The sequence below is a fragment of the Paraphaeosphaeria sporulosa genome (genome assembly GCF_001642045.1).
Source record: "Paraphaeosphaeria sporulosa strain AP3s5-JAC2a unplaced genomic scaffold CC84scaffold_4, whole genome shotgun sequence".
NCBI lineage: Eukaryota > Fungi > Ascomycota > Dothideomycetes > Pleosporales > Didymosphaeriaceae > Paraphaeosphaeria > Paraphaeosphaeria sporulosa.
Window position 1 is genome coordinate 368,509 of NW_017253363.1, and position 17,152 is coordinate 385,660.

The 17,152-nt window shown below is 56.6% G+C and overlaps 7 protein-coding genes across 7 annotated transcripts; 3 read left to right on the top strand and 4 right to left on the bottom strand.

The window, feature by feature from the left end:
- Window positions 1-116: 116 nt before the first annotated feature.
- On the top strand, window positions 117-2,315 carry CC84DRAFT_1090000 (putative flavin-containing monooxygenase YUCCA3; the record flags this gene model as incomplete). The annotated part of the gene is made up of 5 exons (XM_018174335.1): window positions 117-856; window positions 1,011-1,033; window positions 1,083-1,459; window positions 1,519-1,726; window positions 1,783-2,315. The coding sequence occupies 5 exons, from the start codon at window positions 117-119 to the stop codon at window positions 2,313-2,315; spliced, it is 1,881 nt and encodes a 626-aa protein (XP_018037042.1).
- A 428-nt stretch (window positions 2,316-2,743) lies between these two features.
- CC84DRAFT_610927 (cysteine proteinase) lies at window positions 2,744-5,736 on the bottom strand. The gene is made up of 2 exons (XM_018186888.1): window positions 4,304-5,736; window positions 2,744-4,254 (listed from the first exon to the last, which is right to left on the bottom strand). The coding sequence occupies exons 1-2, from the start codon at window positions 5,651-5,653 to the stop codon at window positions 2,932-2,934; spliced, it is 2,673 nt and encodes an 890-aa protein (XP_018037043.1). The 5' UTR covers window positions 5,654-5,736; the 3' UTR covers window positions 2,744-2,931.
- A 412-nt stretch (window positions 5,737-6,148) lies between these two features.
- CC84DRAFT_1257960 (uncharacterized protein) lies at window positions 6,149-8,910 on the top strand. The gene is made up of 3 exons (XM_018184780.1): window positions 6,149-6,750; window positions 6,801-6,973; window positions 7,026-8,910. Exons 1-3 carry the CDS (start codon window positions 6,496-6,498, stop codon window positions 8,818-8,820), a joined length of 2,223 nt encoding a protein of 740 aa, XP_018037044.1. The 5' UTR covers window positions 6,149-6,495; the 3' UTR covers window positions 8,821-8,910.
- Window positions 8,814-10,405, bottom strand: CC84DRAFT_1163012 (alpha/beta-hydrolase). The gene is made up of 5 exons (XM_018178152.1): window positions 10,281-10,405; window positions 10,141-10,224; window positions 9,763-9,905; window positions 9,300-9,670; window positions 8,814-9,190 (listed from the first exon to the last, which is right to left on the bottom strand). The coding sequence occupies exons 1-5, from the start codon at window positions 10,333-10,335 to the stop codon at window positions 9,034-9,036; spliced, it is 810 nt and encodes a 269-aa protein (XP_018037045.1). The 5' UTR covers window positions 10,336-10,405; the 3' UTR covers window positions 8,814-9,033.
- Window positions 10,406-10,514: 109 nt separating this feature from the next.
- On the top strand, window positions 10,515-11,562 carry CC84DRAFT_1163013 (putative short chain dehydrogenase/ reductase). The gene has a single exon (XM_018178153.1). It carries the CDS (start codon window positions 10,668-10,670, stop codon window positions 11,430-11,432), a length of 765 nt encoding a protein of 254 aa, XP_018037046.1. The 5' UTR covers window positions 10,515-10,667; the 3' UTR covers window positions 11,433-11,562.
- A 70-nt stretch (window positions 11,563-11,632) lies between these two features.
- On the bottom strand, window positions 11,633-13,435 carry CC84DRAFT_610953 (uncharacterized protein). Its single transcript, XM_018186889.1, has 2 exons — window positions 12,608-13,435; window positions 11,633-12,555 (listed from the first exon to the last, which is right to left on the bottom strand). The coding sequence occupies exons 1-2, from the start codon at window positions 13,241-13,243 to the stop codon at window positions 11,728-11,730; spliced, it is 1,464 nt and encodes a 487-aa protein (XP_018037047.1). The 5' UTR covers window positions 13,244-13,435; the 3' UTR covers window positions 11,633-11,727.
- A 164-nt stretch (window positions 13,436-13,599) lies between these two features.
- CC84DRAFT_610995 (uncharacterized protein) lies at window positions 13,600-16,125 on the bottom strand. Its single transcript, XM_018186891.1, has 3 exons — window positions 15,359-16,125; window positions 14,772-15,303; window positions 13,600-14,711 (listed from the first exon to the last, which is right to left on the bottom strand). Exons 1-3 carry the CDS (start codon window positions 15,837-15,839, stop codon window positions 13,634-13,636), a joined length of 2,091 nt encoding a protein of 696 aa, XP_018037048.1. The 5' UTR covers window positions 15,840-16,125; the 3' UTR covers window positions 13,600-13,633.
- Window positions 16,126-17,152: the final 1,027 nt, after the last annotated feature.

Consider the following 17,152-nt stretch of genomic DNA (forward strand, 5'->3'; position numbering starts at 1 on the left):
AAAGAGTCTCAACATACGCAGTCTCCCTTGGACGACACTAACCGTAACCTTTTACATATAAGTTTACAGTTTTCGCCTTCTAAAAAGGACTTGGTGTTGTGCAAAGAACAACCACAATGCTGGCCAAATATCCCCACGACGTAACCCTCCCCACCTTCACCAAGCACGACATCAAAGCCCAAGCACCAGAACGCCGCGAAGCACGCAGTGTCGCTCAAGCCTGGCTCGACAATTTCTTTTCTTTCTTATCCAGCAATAATGTCTTAATGCTTCCTGCCCTCCTCCATGCTGACAGCTGGTGGCGCGACTTTCTCACACTGACCTGGGACCTCCGCACAATCCGCTCTTTACCCAACATAACATCCTTCCTCAATGACAATCTATCCAAGACTCAGTTTTCTTCAATTCGCCTCGAAGATGAGTCTCACCCTTTCGCACCTCATTATGAGACGCCACTTGAGGGTCTAGAGTGGATTGTTTCACTCTTTCATTTTGAGACCAAGATTGGAAGGGGAAAGGGCGTGTTACGACTCGTACAAGGAGACGATGGCACCTGGAAAGCTCATTTTCTTAGTACGGCGCTACTGGAGTTGAAAGGACATGAGGAGGCAACCGGCACGCGGAGAAAGCACGGAGGGAACAATGCTTTGGACGGGACTTCGGGAGGCATGAAGGGCGGCCTGAACTGGCAGGAGAAACGCGACAGGGAGAAAGAGTTTTCAGATACAGAGCCGGACGTCTTTGTCGTTGGTGCGGGTCAAGCTGGCCTCAACGTCGCTGCTCGGCTCCAAGCACTCAATATGTCCGTCTTGGTCGTTGACAAGAATGAGCGTGTAGGGGATAATTGGCGGCACCGGTGAGTAATGCCGAGGTACTACGGAGCTGTTTTTGCTACTTCCAGTCTCTAGAATCTTTCCAGTTTCGTCGTGAGCTGGAGCTGGAACAAACTCACTTCTACCCGTTTATTCCTTTCTTAAGCATTTCGCTGACTTTGTACCCCACTCTTGTAGGTACCGCACGCTTGTCACACATGGTAATAAACCCCCTCTCACTTCCTTTCCACATAAGTAATATCCCCCCAGACCCGGTGCAGTACACCCACATGGCATACATGCCCTTCCCCTCGGCCTGGCCGCTCTTCACCCCCAAGGACAAACTAGCAGACTGGTTTGAGATCTACGCCTCCGCCCTAGAACTCAACGTTTGGACTTCGTCTACTATATCCTCCGCCTCCTACTCAGACGTAGATGCAAAATGGACTGTGATCGTCACGCGAAGCGATGGTAAAGAAAGAACCCTACGGCCCGCACATGTTATCTTCTGCACTGGACACTCCGGCGTGCCCCTCATTCCTACGTTCCCAGGCCAGGACACGTTCAGAGGAACAGTATATCACGCATCGCAGCACAAAGATGCTTTGCAGCATGCCGAGTCTCTCGCTGGCAAAAACGTCGTGGTTGTTGGCACAGGCAAGCTTTCCATCCCTCTTCCTTACTACTGTTATTTCTGACACAAAAGAATCAAGGTAACTCCGGTCATGACATAGCACAAAATTATCACCTCGCTGGCGCCGCCTCAGTCACCATGCTGCAGCGCCGCGGCACCTACGTGATCCAAGCCTCGAAAGGCCTCTTCATGCTGCACGAAGGCATGTACGAGGAGAACGGCCCGCTGCTCGAAGACGCCGATGTGTTTGCCAACTCCCTGCCCAACGCTGTGCAATTCGGTAAGTGTTCGCCTCTGCTCTTCTCTATCCAGGCCCATGCTAACAGCCCGCCGCAGCTCTCAACGTCGCCCTCACCAAGCGCATCCGGGCCGCAGAAAAAGAGAACCTCGACGGCCTGTCCCGCGCTGGCTTCAACGTCGACTTTGGACACGACGGCTCCGGCATCTACCGCAAGTACATCACGCGCGGCGGCGGGTACTACATCGACGTCGGCTGCAGCGCGCTCATCATCTCCGGCAAAATACAAGTAGTTCAGTCCCCCAACGGCATCGAATGCTTCGATGAAAATGGCCTTGTCCTTGCGCCCGGAGCAAGCTCCACCAGTTCCACACACCTCCCCGCTGATGTCGTCGTCCTCGCAACCGGCTACGCAAATATGCGCACCAGCGTGGCCGCGACCTTCGGCGAGGCCGAAGCCGCCCGCTGCAAAGACGTCTGGGATCTAGATGAAGAAGGGGAAGTCAATGCCATGTGGCGCCCGACAGGGCATCCGGGGCTGTGGTTCATGGGTGGGAACCTCGCGCTGTGCAGAGTCATGAGTCGGTACCTTGCGCTACAGATCAAGGCGCGGGGCGTGGGGCTGGTTTGAGGGTCGGGAACTGGGGCGAGCGTGCGTGTGACGGAGACAGCCGGCAGTGGAAGAGAGAGTAGCGCAAGAGCAATTTGAGATTGAGCAGGTCGAGCGAGGCGAGTGCGTGGTTAATGCAGGGCCACAGCACCACGGTCTTTTTTTAACGGAGGACTCGCGATTCTGGCACAACTCCACGGCATCTTGTTTACGTGTGACCGGAACCTGCCACAGCGCCACACCACTTTTCAACGTTGGCATTGAGTCATATGGTGTAAGACGTATAACACGACATCACCTCACACCAAGCAAGACGGCATGTGAACAGGGCACTGTTGTAATTATTCTCCTTCCTCCCCTCGCCACCCTCAGTAGGGTATCATCCCGTCCTCCCCACACCCCTGGGGAGCAATCTCCCTCTCCCTCCCAACATCCTTAACCTCATCCAGACTCATGCAAATGCGTTACCCGTCCCTCGTCAAACCGACAGAGACCCGTTATGAACGCTAGCCCGCCAATGCATGTGCCTATGCAAATGCCCGAAGAAACTTTTGATGTATCGCCAACCCCATTACCCGGAAAGCGACGCCATATAGATCTCATCGAGCGTACAAGCGCGTCCTGAGGCTCGCGGCCTTCAAGACTCGATGCGCTGGTAGAAAAGAATGTACGCAACCTTGTTGTCCCGCACATTTTCCTTGGGCAACGGCGTCCGCTTTCCTGCCGAGCTAGGCGTCGCCGTGCCGTTGACCACTCCGGTCCACTTTTTCTCCTTCTTGCTTTCTGAGCCGTTGACTTGGCTCCAGCCGCCGCGGTCCGACTCTGCATCGTCACCAATCTGCTCGAAGAAGTTCTTCCTTGTCGCAGCGCCTCCATCGTTCTTGTGCTGCTCGAGCGCGGCGGCAAGGACCTTGGGGTCTTCTTCAGCACCGCCCTCGGCAACGTCTTCTGCACGGATACGGCGGATGACCGTATCGTCCACGCGAATCCATTCGCGGCCTTCCTGTCGGCGAAGGTCGACGGTGTAGTGACCGCCGCTTGCGTTCTTTCCATGATGATAGACCACACCAATCAATCGGTAGCGCGGTGCGCCGCGTGTACCGAAAGTTGATCGCTTGTGCTGCGGGAACACCTCCTTAGGAATATCCAACTCAAGCGGGTATCCAATCTTCTTCCAGATCTTCTGGGGTCCATTGACATCGTAATGGAAACGCTTGAGGTGAAGTATAAGTACCGGTGGCAGAGTCTCAATGAACATCTGCTTGGTGGAAGCACGTGCGCCCCGGGTAGCGCCATCCAAAGTCTCCAAGTGAGTCAGTCCCTTGAGCGCATCGGTAATGTTGTTGACGTTTGGTGAGCCAATGTCCAGCTGCAGAGGCTGATAAGGCTCTAGCGTTACGGACGGTTTCTCGCCCGGTCTTTTGTATTCGGAACGAATCTTGCCGCCGAAGATCTTTGTGAGTGGACTCTCAATATCGACAGCTCCTGATGACTGTGTGAGGGAAGCCTTCTGTTTCGGTCCGACCTCGAGCCATCCTCCGTCGACAGATCCTGAACGCTCGGTAGTTGGCGAAGTCACCGAGGCGTCTCCGTTCGAGGTCCTCGAGCTCTTAATAACGTGGGCACATTCATCATGAAGACCGGCGAGCAAGAAACCCAAGAACTCTTCCGCATCCTCCTGTTGACCTCGCTTCATGTTTTCAAAGCGAGGCAGCCGCCGGATGACGTCGTATACGTATTCTGGAGTGAGAGGCTCGCCGTACTGTTCCAGTTCATTATCCTTCAAGCGCATGCGGAGCTTCTCGACGGATTCAGCCGAATCAATGACCTTAAAATCGCGCATATACATGATCATGGCGTCCACAAGAGGAGTTTCGGACTTGAAGCTATGGACGACGCGCTTAGCGTACTGATCCAAAAAGTCGTAGAAGGGTACGCAGAAAAGAAGAACTTGAAGAATCTATACGATGTTAGTTGCCTGGTTAGATCAGACAAGGAACTTCACTCACAGAATTCATATAACACAGATTACCCGTATTTACAAGGCCACGGGGTTCGAGGAAAGAAATCTTTTTATGCGAATCGACAGAGTAGGATGCGAGGACGTCACCGAGAGAGTTGCTCTTGGGCGCTGGAGGACCACTTGTAGGGGCGACACCGTTGGAAACGGCAGGGGCTTTGGCTGCGGCGGCATTGTTCTTCGTTCTAAGAAGTGAGGCCCATGACCCAGGTGCTGCTTTCGGTGGCGGTGAAGCTTTTGGTGTTTCTTCAGCGGTGCCGTTGGTCTCTTGTCCAGGAGTAGCAGGCACTGCTGTCTCTGACTTGTTCTCCTTGTCTGATGACTTGACCGACTTCTGTGTGGTTGACGTGACGCTAGGTGCCTTTGCAGCCTTGATAGGGATCAGAGGCACAGCAGGCTTCGTCTGAGTGCGGGCATGCGTGCCTTGGGAGGCGCGAGCAGGTTGAGCAGGCATACCCGGAGACAACATTGATGGTCGTGTAGATTCGACCTCTGAGGGAGGGTGTGAAGACTGCGGGGTATCGGTGGTGGCCTCGGAAGCGGGAGCCATGGTCGAGGCCTGTGACTCCTCTGGCCCCTCGGTCGATGTGTGGTCGGCATCGTCAGCTATTTCCTTTGTACCGTGAGCCTCTTCCACGTCGACCACTTGCTCGCGTGACGGCAGGGCAAGGTCGTCCTCCTGCGCCGGTACCGGAGCTCTCCTCCTCCGCTTCTTTTGTGATGCGCGCGGAGGGAAATCCGCATCAGCGACCGAGAGCCACGGCAGTGGCGGGTAGAACGGCATATACGTCCCCATGGAGATGGGCGCTGCGCTCGTAGTCGTCGAAGTCACCGAAGGAGTCGTGGGCGGCGGAGTTGCTGTGGCCGTAGTGGTTGGCGGGGTCGGCGAGGACACCAGCGCCTGCTGCGAGTGAACAGACGGAGTCGAAGGCAGAGGCTGGGGCGTCCGCTGGGGTGTAGGAATGCGCGCGACGGGGGGTGTGTGTGAATGTACAATGGGCGGCGTCTGCCCCATGGCGCGGTTTACGGGCGGCAAGTGGGCCATGTGCGGGTGCGAGGAAACCACGACCGGCGATGCAAGGGGCTGGAACTGTCGCGGCGGCATCGCATACTGATGGTGTTGCGGCTGAGCGTATGGGTTCATGCCGTACCATTGCGGCTGCGGAGCATAGGGCGACGCGAGCGGAGCATAGTGCGGGTGCGGGTAGGCGGCGTAGGGATTGTGGTGCACAGGCGAATGGGCCTGGGGAGGAGGCTGATAGTATTGGTGGTGGTCGCCATGCCGCCTTCCCCCCGGGTGGAAAGGGACGGCAGGCGGTATCGTGTGGCCCGGCATCATGGGGATGGTGCTGTTGCCTTCACAGTTGGGCGCCGGCCAGAGACCAAGCAGCGCAACGTGTGAGGCAACGGGGAGGCGGGCTGTTGAAAACGCTATGTACGAGCCCCGGAACGCGGTGGTCTGGGGTGCGGGCGCGGCGCGGAGCCCGTGGTGATGGGCGCGAGAATTATTGCTGGGGTCGCGAGCTCGGAGAGCGGGCAGGCGTGAGTCGGGGGCGGCTGGGCGTGGCGGTCGCGCTCATTGCCTCAGCACTGCATAGCGGGCAGTCGGCGGCCTGCCCGGGGATGGAAGAGGAGGGCGGGGGGGACGGCGAGGGCGAGGGGCCGGTCGCAGTGTTGGTGGTCGTGCCTGGGCGAGAGTTCGCTCGTCGCTCGCAAAGCAGCTTGCGGGCGGGCCTGTGCGTCGTCAAGCAAACGAGCCGGGGGCAGCGTCTAGCGTGGCGGCAGCAGCGCAGTCGTGGGTGCAACGGGCGCAGACAGGCCGGCAGGGCGTGCAGTGTCTGGGGAAGAGGCTGCAGCGGCCGAGCGTGCAGACGCCGAGACGTGGTCCGGAAGCAGCACGCCAGACGAAACACCTCGACGCCCGCGCCAGTCGTGCGCCCACGTGACTGATGGCGACTTTCCCATGTCATCTCGCCGGTCCGCCGTGACTCCCTCTCCAAGTCCCATCCGGGGGCCCAAACGCCGACCATATACACCAATCTTGCTGCCCTCCTCCCGTGCGCTCGTTCCTGTCGCTCCCCTTGCGCCGCGTCTTGCCTCGACCCCTCCCCCGACCGTGTTGCTCTAGCACGGTAGAGCCCTGCAGCCGTCGTCATCGTCGCCGCCCGCACCGGTCGGACCATGTCGTCGAACCCTCCCGCAATCCCCACCTCGTCCAAGGCTTCGGCGCCCTCTGGCCAGCTCTCTCCAGCCCAGACGCAGCCGGGCTCGACCGCGAGTGGCGACGGCTTCGGCCAGCGACGCAGCGGCAGCAGCTTCGGTGCGGGCGCAGCCACCCGCGCAAGTCCAACGCCCCGCAGCACCCAGCAGGGCCGCAAGCAGCACAAGGCCTCGAAACGCTTCGCCAGGGTCGACGACGATGCCATTACTGAGTCGGTAGGTGCCGCTCGAGCGAATCTGCATCGAGTCGCGGCTAACCTCCGCAGCTCAACATGCGCCCGTTCAACAGCCGCAAAGGGCAGACCAACATCACCCACCTCATGAACTTCAGCCTCCCGCCGCGCCCGCAGAACCACCACGGCCACGGCCACGGCAGGAGCTATCGGAGAAATCCGACATGGGGCCTGGGGTCGGGTTATCACGCCACCGACAAGGCGAGGTGAGTCGCTCCTTCCCATGCCCATCCCAGGGCCAAAGGCTGACTTGCACAGGTACGTGCACGCCAACTATCGCTTCGTTGTCGATCCGCGCGGCGACTACCGCGCTCAGAGCGTCGACGCCGATATCCATCTTGACTGGAACAATGTCCTGCAGATATTGGCCTCGTCGCAGTCACAGGACGCGTCCTGCCCGATATGTCTCGGGACTCCGGTAGCCCCGAGGATGGCAAGGTGTGGCCACATATTCTGCTTGCCATGCTTAATCCGCTACATGCACGCGGAAGATGACGGCAAAGGCGTCCATGAGAAGAGGGCGCGGTCAAAGAAGTGCCCCTTGTGCTGGGACAGCATCTACATCTCAGAGACGAGACCTGTGCGCTGGTACATGGGTCAGGAAGGTCTGCCGCCTCAAGAGGGCGGTGATGTTGTCCTGCGGCTAGTCATGAGGCCAGCAGGCAGCACACTTGCAATGCCACGCGACGGTGCCGATGCTTTAGGCAAGGAGGCGGATGTTCCTTGGTACCATGCTGCTGAAGTGATGGACTACGCCCGCGTCATGCGTGGCGGCGAGGACTACATGCTGGAGCAATTCGACTCTGAGGTCCATCAACTCAAGCAGCAGGAGAAAGAAGACGAGCTCATGTTTGGTGAAGATAACATTGAGTGGGTGAGGAAGGCGATACGCTCTATTCAAGAATCGAAAGAAAAGATCAAGGGCGTAGGCAATCCGCCTGAGCAACCGCCCAAGCCCGCTGAACCAAAATCGAAGAAGGCACCAATCGTGCTCCACGGACTCGACACAGAAACGCCCGACATGTACTCAATTCAGAACGCAGCAAAGTCAGGCCAGAGCCCCCATCCACAGTTTCCTACTCCCGCCCCGGAAACGGCCACCAGCGATCAGTCTGTCAACGCAGCCGAGGCGAACTCCCGAAAAATGTCCATGTCATCACATTCGTCTCGAACAAGTCCTGGCCTCGGATCTACACTTGCTGAAATACGCAATCGCCAACAACATGACACCCAGCATACGCCTTCAGAGTATTTCTTTTACCAAGCGCTGTTACATTATTACCTCTCGCCTTTAGACATACGCATCCTCAAAGCTGCCTTTGGGGATTTCGCAACATTTCCTTCCACAATCTTACCGCGAGTCGAGCGCGTGTCCACCGGCCACGTCATCGACGACGATCTGCGAAAGCGCACAAAATACCTCGCCCATCTCCCGTACGGCTGCGAAGTCAGTTTCTTAGAATGTGATTGGACAGACACGGTCGCGCCCGAAATCCTGGAAAAATTCAGACCAGAAATCGAAAGGAGAAGGAGGAAGAACCAGGACAAGGAGACGAAAGAGGAGAAGGCTCGGCTGCGGGCTGAGAAGGCCGAGTACGCAGAGTTTGCGGCGGCAAGGCGGAAGAGGAATAGCATCTCGGAGGGCTTTTCGGCGAACGACTTCCAGCCGCTTGCTTCTGGTAGCGAGGCGGCCGGGCAGGCAGGTGAGGAGAGCGCGTCGACGTCGCCTCCGTGGCCGTCAAGGAGGGGTGGGCAGGGCTTTGCCTCGCTGGCATCGCCGTCGACGAGCCCGTCTACTTCACGCACGGTCTGGGGCACGGCTATCGTGGCCGCTACATCCCCAATCATGGCGCCTCTGGAGCATGATAACCGCGACGACGGCTGGCTGCAGGACTGGGAGAAGGATCTCTTGCACGAGGAAGATGCGATGGTTGCTCAGGCTCAGGCCATGAGTCTGGAGGATGAGGCGCCTAAGAAGCAGGCGGGCGGGGGGAAGAAGAAAAAGGCGAAGAAGATTACGCTGATGAGCACGAATGCTAGAAGGGGTGCTTGACCGTAACAGTTCAGAATAGGCGATATGTAGTCCGCAGCTTTGGCATGGCATGGAATGTGCAGCCCGCTAGCAACTCAATCCAGTTCAGACATTGTGATGCTGTCCACCACGTCTACTTCCCCGTTGCGTTATTGCGTGTCCTATGATGCCGACACGCCCACGCCCAGACCTTTCTTCACTCTCTCCCGCTCGCTTTTACCTGCGGCATGGTCGCTAGCACACATCCTCGACCTCGACATCCCCCCCACTCCTGGGCCCCAGATCTGACCGCAGCGTCCGGCCAAACACCTCCTTCAGCATCTCGAAACAGACGCCGCTAAGTGCGGCGTCGTAGCGGCCTTTGGAGAGCTCGTCGCGTATGAAGGCGTGTCTGTTTACACGCAGGAAAATCAGCAACTCAGGTTTGGAAGGATAGGGTGTCGCGCTGGGCCGGGCTAGGGGTATAGAGAGGAGATGAGGGATGGGAGAAGGGGACGTACTGGGCCCATGCATGCTCGTAGAAACTGAATGTGACACCCGCCTCGTGAAGGGTCTTGCGGATGAGGTCGCGGCCCGCGGGGGGCACGTGGTTGTCTAGTTTGCCGAAGATCATGACGAGCTCGCCCTTGATGTCCTTGGCCCTGGCCAGCGAGTCGTCGTTCTTGCCCTTGCCGAGAGAGTGGCTGTGGATGTCGGTCGCGAAGTAGCACACCGCTGCGGAGATCCGGGTGTCCAGTGCGCAGCGGTAGGCGAGGTGGCCGCCGAGACACATGCCGGTTGCGCCGATGCGCCCGGTGCATGTGTCGAGAGACTTGAGGAGGTCGATGGAGAGGGTGGCATCTTCGTCGTAGGCGCTGACTTCTTTTGTGATCTGGGCGTGTGAGATGGCGCTGATGAAGGGATGGAGGTGGTTGTGGGAAGGAAATGGAAGGGTTAGGATGAGCGAGGAACGAGGCAACGTACCTTCCACTCATTTCCAGCGTCTGTTCCAGGGCCGTCGTAGGCGAGGGGCTCTGGGCCGGTGAACTCGTGGTAGGAGGACGGGGCTGCGACGATGTAGCCTTGGGAAGCGATTTGGCGGGCGAAGCGGGCGACGGGGCCGGTTACTTTGGGGTGTTAGGTGGTTTGATGAATAGGTCCGTATGGATCATGAAAATGGAGGGAAGAGGAAGTAATGTGACCTGGAATGGGGATATAGTTTGGATATTAGAAGCATAAGGTAAGATGTTATCGAGCGATGAGTAGGTGAGATGGATGAGAAACAAATGAAGTAGTAGAAATGAGAGAGAAGTTTTGATGGAAGAAGACTTGGTTAGAGTCCATATGTGCAAGCAGTCTTACCTTGATAAATCTCACTAAACACCACTACACCCGGAAACTTCGCCTTGGGATAATTCGGAATCGTAGGATGGAAGAGGAAGATCCCTACATCCCATGTTAGCCTCACATTCACCCAATCCAGCAGATTTGGGCTCAATTACTCATATCGCCGCCCGCCTGGGTCGGCACATCCTTGTGGGTCTCCTGGATGAGCATAGCGCGTATAGTGTGTCGGCCTGGTGTTGTTTGGGGCTCGGGTTGAGGCTCGGAACGGCGGATTGCGGGGTGGAGGGGTCGTGGTGACTGCTCCGGACGATGTGTGGTCGCGGGGATAGGGAGCGGATAGCTCGGTTATACTTTCCCGTGGCGCGTGTGGTCGAACGACGTCTGGTATATGAGCATGGCTGGCAGCCCTAGGAGCGGTGGCTCCACTCGGTATTCAACTTTGATCTCATTGTGCACCTAGAATCCACGCTGTGCTTTCGTATATCAAACTTGTTCCATTTGATTCATGTGATCTGCATTCGCGGTACTCTCAGAGCCCAACCATGTCTTCCTCCCTCACCAACAAACTCATCACCGTCACCGGCGCAGCATCTGGCATCGGGCTCTCCACAGCTCGCATCCTAGCCCGGCGTGGAGCGCTGCTCTCTCTGGCAGACTATAACAAAGCCAACCTAACCAAAGCACACGAGGAGCTAGCGTCGCTCTCCAGCCCCAAGAACATCATATCCACGCCTCTAGACATTCGGAGCACTGCCTCCGTGAATGACTGGATATCCCACACCCGAAAGCACTTCAGCAGAACGATCGATGGTTGCGCCAACATCGCGGGCTTCCACCCGCTCTGGGCCCCAAAGAACATCGAAGAAATAACCGACGAAGAGTTCGACGAAACGATTCAGATCAACACTGTCGGGCTATTCAAATGTCTGCGCGCCCAGCTGGCCCCGGACATGCTGTCTTCGCCCTCCAGCATCGTGAATGTAGGCTCTGTATCCGGCCTCATCGGGTTCGCCGGAGACTCGGCGTATGTAGCGTCGAAGCACGCCGCTCACGGGCTAACGAAGGCGGCATCGAAAGAAGCGGGCAAACGCGGAATTCGCGTAAACGCTGTGGCCCCTGGGCAAACGAACACGCCCATGGTGCAGGCAATGGCGGCGGGAAAGGGGACGTTGCCACTGCCGTTTCTGAGCTTGGGTAGGGAGGGGCAACCGGAGGAGATCGCGGAGGTTATTTCCTGGCTGCTGGGCGAGGAGAGCTCGTATGTTACGGGGAGTATCTATAGAGCGGACGGAGGGATGCTGGATTAGTCGGATGCGGATCAAGAGTGGTGAAGATGATCGGCGTATGATACATGATTGACTTAGTGAGGCATTCTGTGCGCATTTGAACAAAGATTAGGAGGTAATTTACTACAAGGAAAGGAGGATCATTTGTAAGGTATGAAGCTTTCGTGGTGCACATGACGTGTCTGTTTGCTCACAGGTGTTCCTATCCATTTGAGATACCTAGGGATGTTACATCACTTGTTCCAGTTCTGAAATGCCTTGATGGGTCAATAATACCCAAATGCACTTTCTGACTTCACACAAGATTGCGCCCGTCCTACGAAACACAAAGATTAATATTCATCTTGCCCATCACAATCTCCAACCCATACGGCCCGTATACCCTCTCATCCTCCCTCCGCGCCTCCCACATACACCTCAACACCTCCCGCACCCGCTGACAACTCCCCATCCGCAGCGGCAGTGCCTCCATATACGCCGAGAACCTCGCCTGCTGCCCCTCCTTCCGCACACACGACCCGATCACCAGCGCCGGCCACATGAGCGTAGTAATGACCGCAGACTGAGATCGCATGGCCCGCATGAGCTCGAATAAGCGGTCGACACAGGGATCGATGGTTGCGTAGAGCGCGGGGGTTGGCGGGGCGGTACCGTGGAAGGTGGTGTGGAGATAGACAAGGAGAGCCTGGTGGTAGATTGCGGCGCCGACTTCTGAGGCGGTGGGGTGAGCGCGCAAGACGCCTGTGTTGCTGGCGCGGATCTGTGCTTCGAAGGCATGTAATTGTTCATGGTGTGCCGAGAGATCGGGGGAGTGTGACAGACGACGGGCTGCGTCTCTGATGGGCACGATGAGGGCAAGCAATTTGTGTGCTGCGCCAAAGAGGACGCCATAGCTTGCTGTCCCTTTGTTGAGACTTTGCAGGGCGTCGGCGGAGAGGAAGTTGTCGGTGGGAATGTCCCGGTCCATGGTGGCGAAGGAGGTGTGCAGTGTCACGTTTGCGGTTATCGCTGTGAAGGCATACCACTCTGTTAAAAAGGCGAGGTGGGAGGGATCTGGAATGCGCCGGCTCTGCAATTCGAGGAGGATCGTGCGGCTCGCACGCAGGTGATGGAAGACGCTGCCGCGTGTGTCGCCGATGATGCTCTGCTACACGTAAGCCATCCTTCTACGTCCTTGACTTTACGGTTCTCCTTACTTCAAAATAACCGAGGAGCAGTGTTGTTGTCAACAGTGCTATCATGTCATGCGTTTCCAGCATCCCCCAGGCCAGCAGCGTGTACTTGACACTTCGAACGGTTCCTGCATAGTGCGAACGTGCATCGGATTCGAAACGTTGGTCTTGGAAACTGAGGTGTGCCCCACTCACAGCCAACACGCCTTCAAGCACCCTGCTATCCTGCAATGCTAGTGGCATGAGAAGCTCAAGAAACGGGTTCTGCTTGTGTTCTCGTCCAGTCAGCTGCTGAGACGTGACCAACACGTAATGTTCTAGGAGGTAGGAATCCCTGGCTTTGTAGCCGAAAGGCTGGCTAGTAAGGATATATGATGGATTCAGTGAGGTCTGTGTCAGCTGCCATGATGCTCTCTTCTCGGCAGAAGCATTGGGCGAGGAACCCTCTTCACGGATCGAATTCGTGTCTGGCCATCTGCAAGTAAAGTAATTGCGCCGGCAGGCGACACATGAAGGCTTCAGCTCATCACATTTTTTGCGACGCGTCCTGCACGTCAGGCATCCTGTCTTTGTTCGTCGTTTTGTTTTCGATCCAGTAGCGGTAACGCTTACGGGAGGATGCTTAGACTCTAGACGAAAACGTATAAACGAGCCCTCCATGACGTCCTGGAGCTATGGTGGATTAATAAGGAAAAGTTTAGGGTGAACACGCGCATTTCAGGTGCTCAAGGTACAAGGTCTACATCGGGATAATTGATGATCGTGTTGAGGTGAGGTGGTGGCCAGACTAGTTCGGATCAGCGCGGAGTCCACGCGTCTGGGGGCCAAGTTCACCTCGCCCTAGCCTCACTCGGCATGCTTGGTATACCAACAGACCTTCCGAAGTTTGAAACTCAAGCAAGGACACAGAAAAAAGGCAGAAGATGATTACAAGCTAGGTGATTCGTACTCAAATTGGTCCGAACCTCCGTCAGCGGCTTGATCTTACGCACTGCGTTCCTCAAATGCTCGTACCAAAGAAACCTACTCACCCACATGCCCTAATGAAGCTCACTTCCCTGCGTCCCCTTTCCTATCCTTCGATCCCGCCTCCCCAGGACTATCAAGCGCCAGCGTCTCATCCGTATCAACCCTCCTCACAGCATCAACATCCTCCACGTGTATCGAAGGCCTTTTCGTTTCCTCCACTCGCTTCGTCTCCATTGGCCCATTCCTCGCCAGCGAACACCAATGTCTCGTGGTCGGCACTGCATCGTTCCTACCCTCCCACTCTTCCATCTCAGCAAGCACCAACGTCCTCCTATGCACCTGCAGCAGGCCATCCTCAACCCACGTATCCACGCCCCTATGCTGCGCCTTCCTGTGCCGCTGGAAGCACCGAATCATGCTCTCCAGAAAGATATTCGCGAGAATGATCAGTGTACCCAGGCCCACCGTTAGCGCAAGCCCATACGTATTGATGCTGCTAAACTTCCCGCTCGTCCTTGCTCTAATCATGCTACACAAGTTCCGGTAGTTACTGTCGGGTACAACGAGGAACTGCTTTGCGGCTGCCGACGAGGGCCCGCGCGCGTAGTCGACGATTATGCGTTGGATCTCGGTGAGCACGCGGTTGTGCATATCCTGCAGCTCAATGACCCACTGGTTTCTCGGGAGCGGCATTTGCACGCCATCGTTGCTCGTGTCATCTGCGAGGAGCTTGATGGGCTGGAGGATGATAGCGTTGTTGGCGTAGACGGCGTTGATGAGGAGATCCACGATGGCGGACTGCATGGGCGTCAAGTCGAGGTCGAATTTTGCGGCTGCGGTAGCAGGGACGATGCCGGAGAGGGTGGTGCATGCGTCGGGTGCGTCGCCTTTCTTGGGATTGCAGAATTGGAATTGCTCGACGCAGCCTAGGGGCGAGAGCAGGTGGTCGCTGAAGTAGTAAGTGCGGTTTAGGGGCCCGGGATTGGCGCGGTGGGCGGAGAACCAGGGGTCGTCGATGGGTTTAGCGAAGTTGACTGCATGTGCAGCGAGAAACATGAAGTATATGTCTCCATCAGACGTGTTGAATTCTTTGCGCGGTATGAATGATGAAGAGCTTGGGAAAGGCAGGCGTGAATCGAGGCGGTAATATCTCTGCGTTCTAAGTAGATCGAGTTAGTGTGATGCACTAACAAAGCGTTTGGGGCGCGAGAACACCTACACCATCGAGTAACCCGTGAAGCCCTTAGACAGGCGATTGGTGTTGTCGCTGTCTGCCTCTGCAACATAGTCCGTGTCGTTGTACCAGGGTATGGTGCCCCAATTCCATTTTATGCGGTACTCGTCCTTCCCCATCGGACTGGTGGTGTTCTCCCTGGTCGTCCATAAATCAGGCTGCAGAGGTGCACATGTAGTCACTTTGCGGAAGTGAACGTTGTCCTTGCGCGTGTTAATTCCGAGCACGTCGTTGGTGTCCATATTGCCGGTGTCCATTCGCAAGTTCTCGTTCCCATAGATACAAGTCTGGTTGTCGAATGGACACGATGCATTCGTGTGAGAGGTGTAGGGGATCGCCTTGGTTGTGAAGGCCTCGCACATGGGCGAGTTGACATCCCCAGTGGTGTTGTAACAGGCGCGGGCATAGATGCGACCGAACTCCGTGACACCACCAATGTATTTGGCATTCTCAATCATGAAATCGTTGTCGCTGGCCTTGACTGTATTCGCGTCTGGAACCTCCCAGATCCCACATTCTGCGTCTGTCAGCGTTCATGCAGAAGTCGAGATCGTTTCTTCGGGGCCACTTACCATCTCCTCTTAGTAAGATGTCTACTTTGCTGGTCTCCATGATGTTGGATGACAAAATGCCCGTGGCAGTCAACAGAACCATGAATATCAACGGCACAAAGATTGGCAGCCCGCTCACCCTCCACCACGCCTGCTTCTCTTTCTTGTGGCCCTTGGCATGTCGCCATGCCCACGCGATGCGAGTCAGCGTCCACAGCGTTTGGCCTGGCGAACCATTGTTCCTGATGGACATGTCCTGCTGATACCTCAGAGCAGCATTGTATTTCGGTCGCCCGGAAAGTCGGAGCTGGTACCAGAGGAACGCAGCGATGCCCCAGAGATGCTGGCCAGCGAACTGAACGAAGAGAGCAAGGAAGGCGACGAGAATGACACCATTCTTAGAGGAAACTGTAATGTTGGTCCCCTTGATCGAGCCCCTGGAGGCGTCTTTCCAGGAGCCGATGAAGACATCGGCGTACGAGACATCAGCCGGCGAAGCCATTGTCTACGAGATTGATCAAGCACTCAAAGTATTCAGCTTTGCTCATCGCGGCCTGTCGATCATATATCCCGCGCTCCATCCCACAACATCTTCCAGGACCCCAGTGCCATAATCCACATGCAGTAAGCACCGTATTTACACGATAACGGAATCTCCAAGGCCTTGGGCTGGGGTCGATTTGTTTCGTCGAAACGCGTCTTCCAGCTGCAGACGTCTTGGGCTGCAGTAGGGCTGGTCTAGCCTATTCTCGTCCCTGCCCACTTGCGTACAACGGTACGTTAATCAATTCCACGGCCACCCATTGGCCCGCCAAATATACTCGGGGCAGATGGTGCCAAAGAAAGCACGTCTGGATGAAAAGAAGGCGACGACCAATGTAAGACGGCTCGTGTGTTTGGTTTAAGGTTATTTTCGCCCCACCCCGCATAGGCTTACATGGGTTCTCTGAACGTCTCCTTGACCGTTCGTTGTTCATGGTGTAGTCATCGATGCTGCAGCATGGGGCTGGGCTGGTGATATACCGCGACTTTCGCAGCTTACAGTTGCAATGCCGAGCCCCTGCCTGAGGTCGCGCTATATGGTCGTGCCCCCATTGACCTGGATCATGGTCGAGATGGGGGCAGGAATGGAATGTTGGGTTCTTGAGTCGCTTTGAGGCGGGGCCATGCAATCGAGTAGCTGCAGGTAGCCTTCCAGTGGGTGTTCGGGGTGAATCCCGGGTCGACTCGCGATGCCCAAGGAAGACCGATTCCTTCGTCGCCCAAACCGGAGAGTCTCTGCCCCGCTTAGCCGGGACCCTATGCCGCTTCCAGCACGCCCGTCAAATAAAAAAAGCTTCCTCGCAACGCAAGACTCGGTCTGCGAAGCGCGGTGTCCTGACCGATGGCGTGGACAGACTTCGGAGAATTGCATCCATCGAACGGTGCACTGGGTCTTCAGTGGACGGCAGGAACCGATCTCACCTCAGCCGCATACACCTGGCCAATCATCCACACCCATCACTTCGCATCCCCTGCATTAGTCGTGGCCTCGGGGCCAAAATAAGACGCTCTTGCATGTGATGGTTGGTGATGTTCATTGCTCGTCGCTCCCACCTTCTTCCTGTCGAGCAGACTGCCCGTAAACACAAAATCGACCAGAGGACCACTCACTCTCTTCACATGCCCTGCGCCTTACACCCCCTCGCGGCCAAAATAAGTCACTAGTGCATATGCCGTACTACCGCATGATGCTGTGCGTGCTGCTCAACACCGTCATGGCCTCGCGGGTATCGTATCGCCCCCGACGAACAAGTGACGCGTCTCCGAATCCTG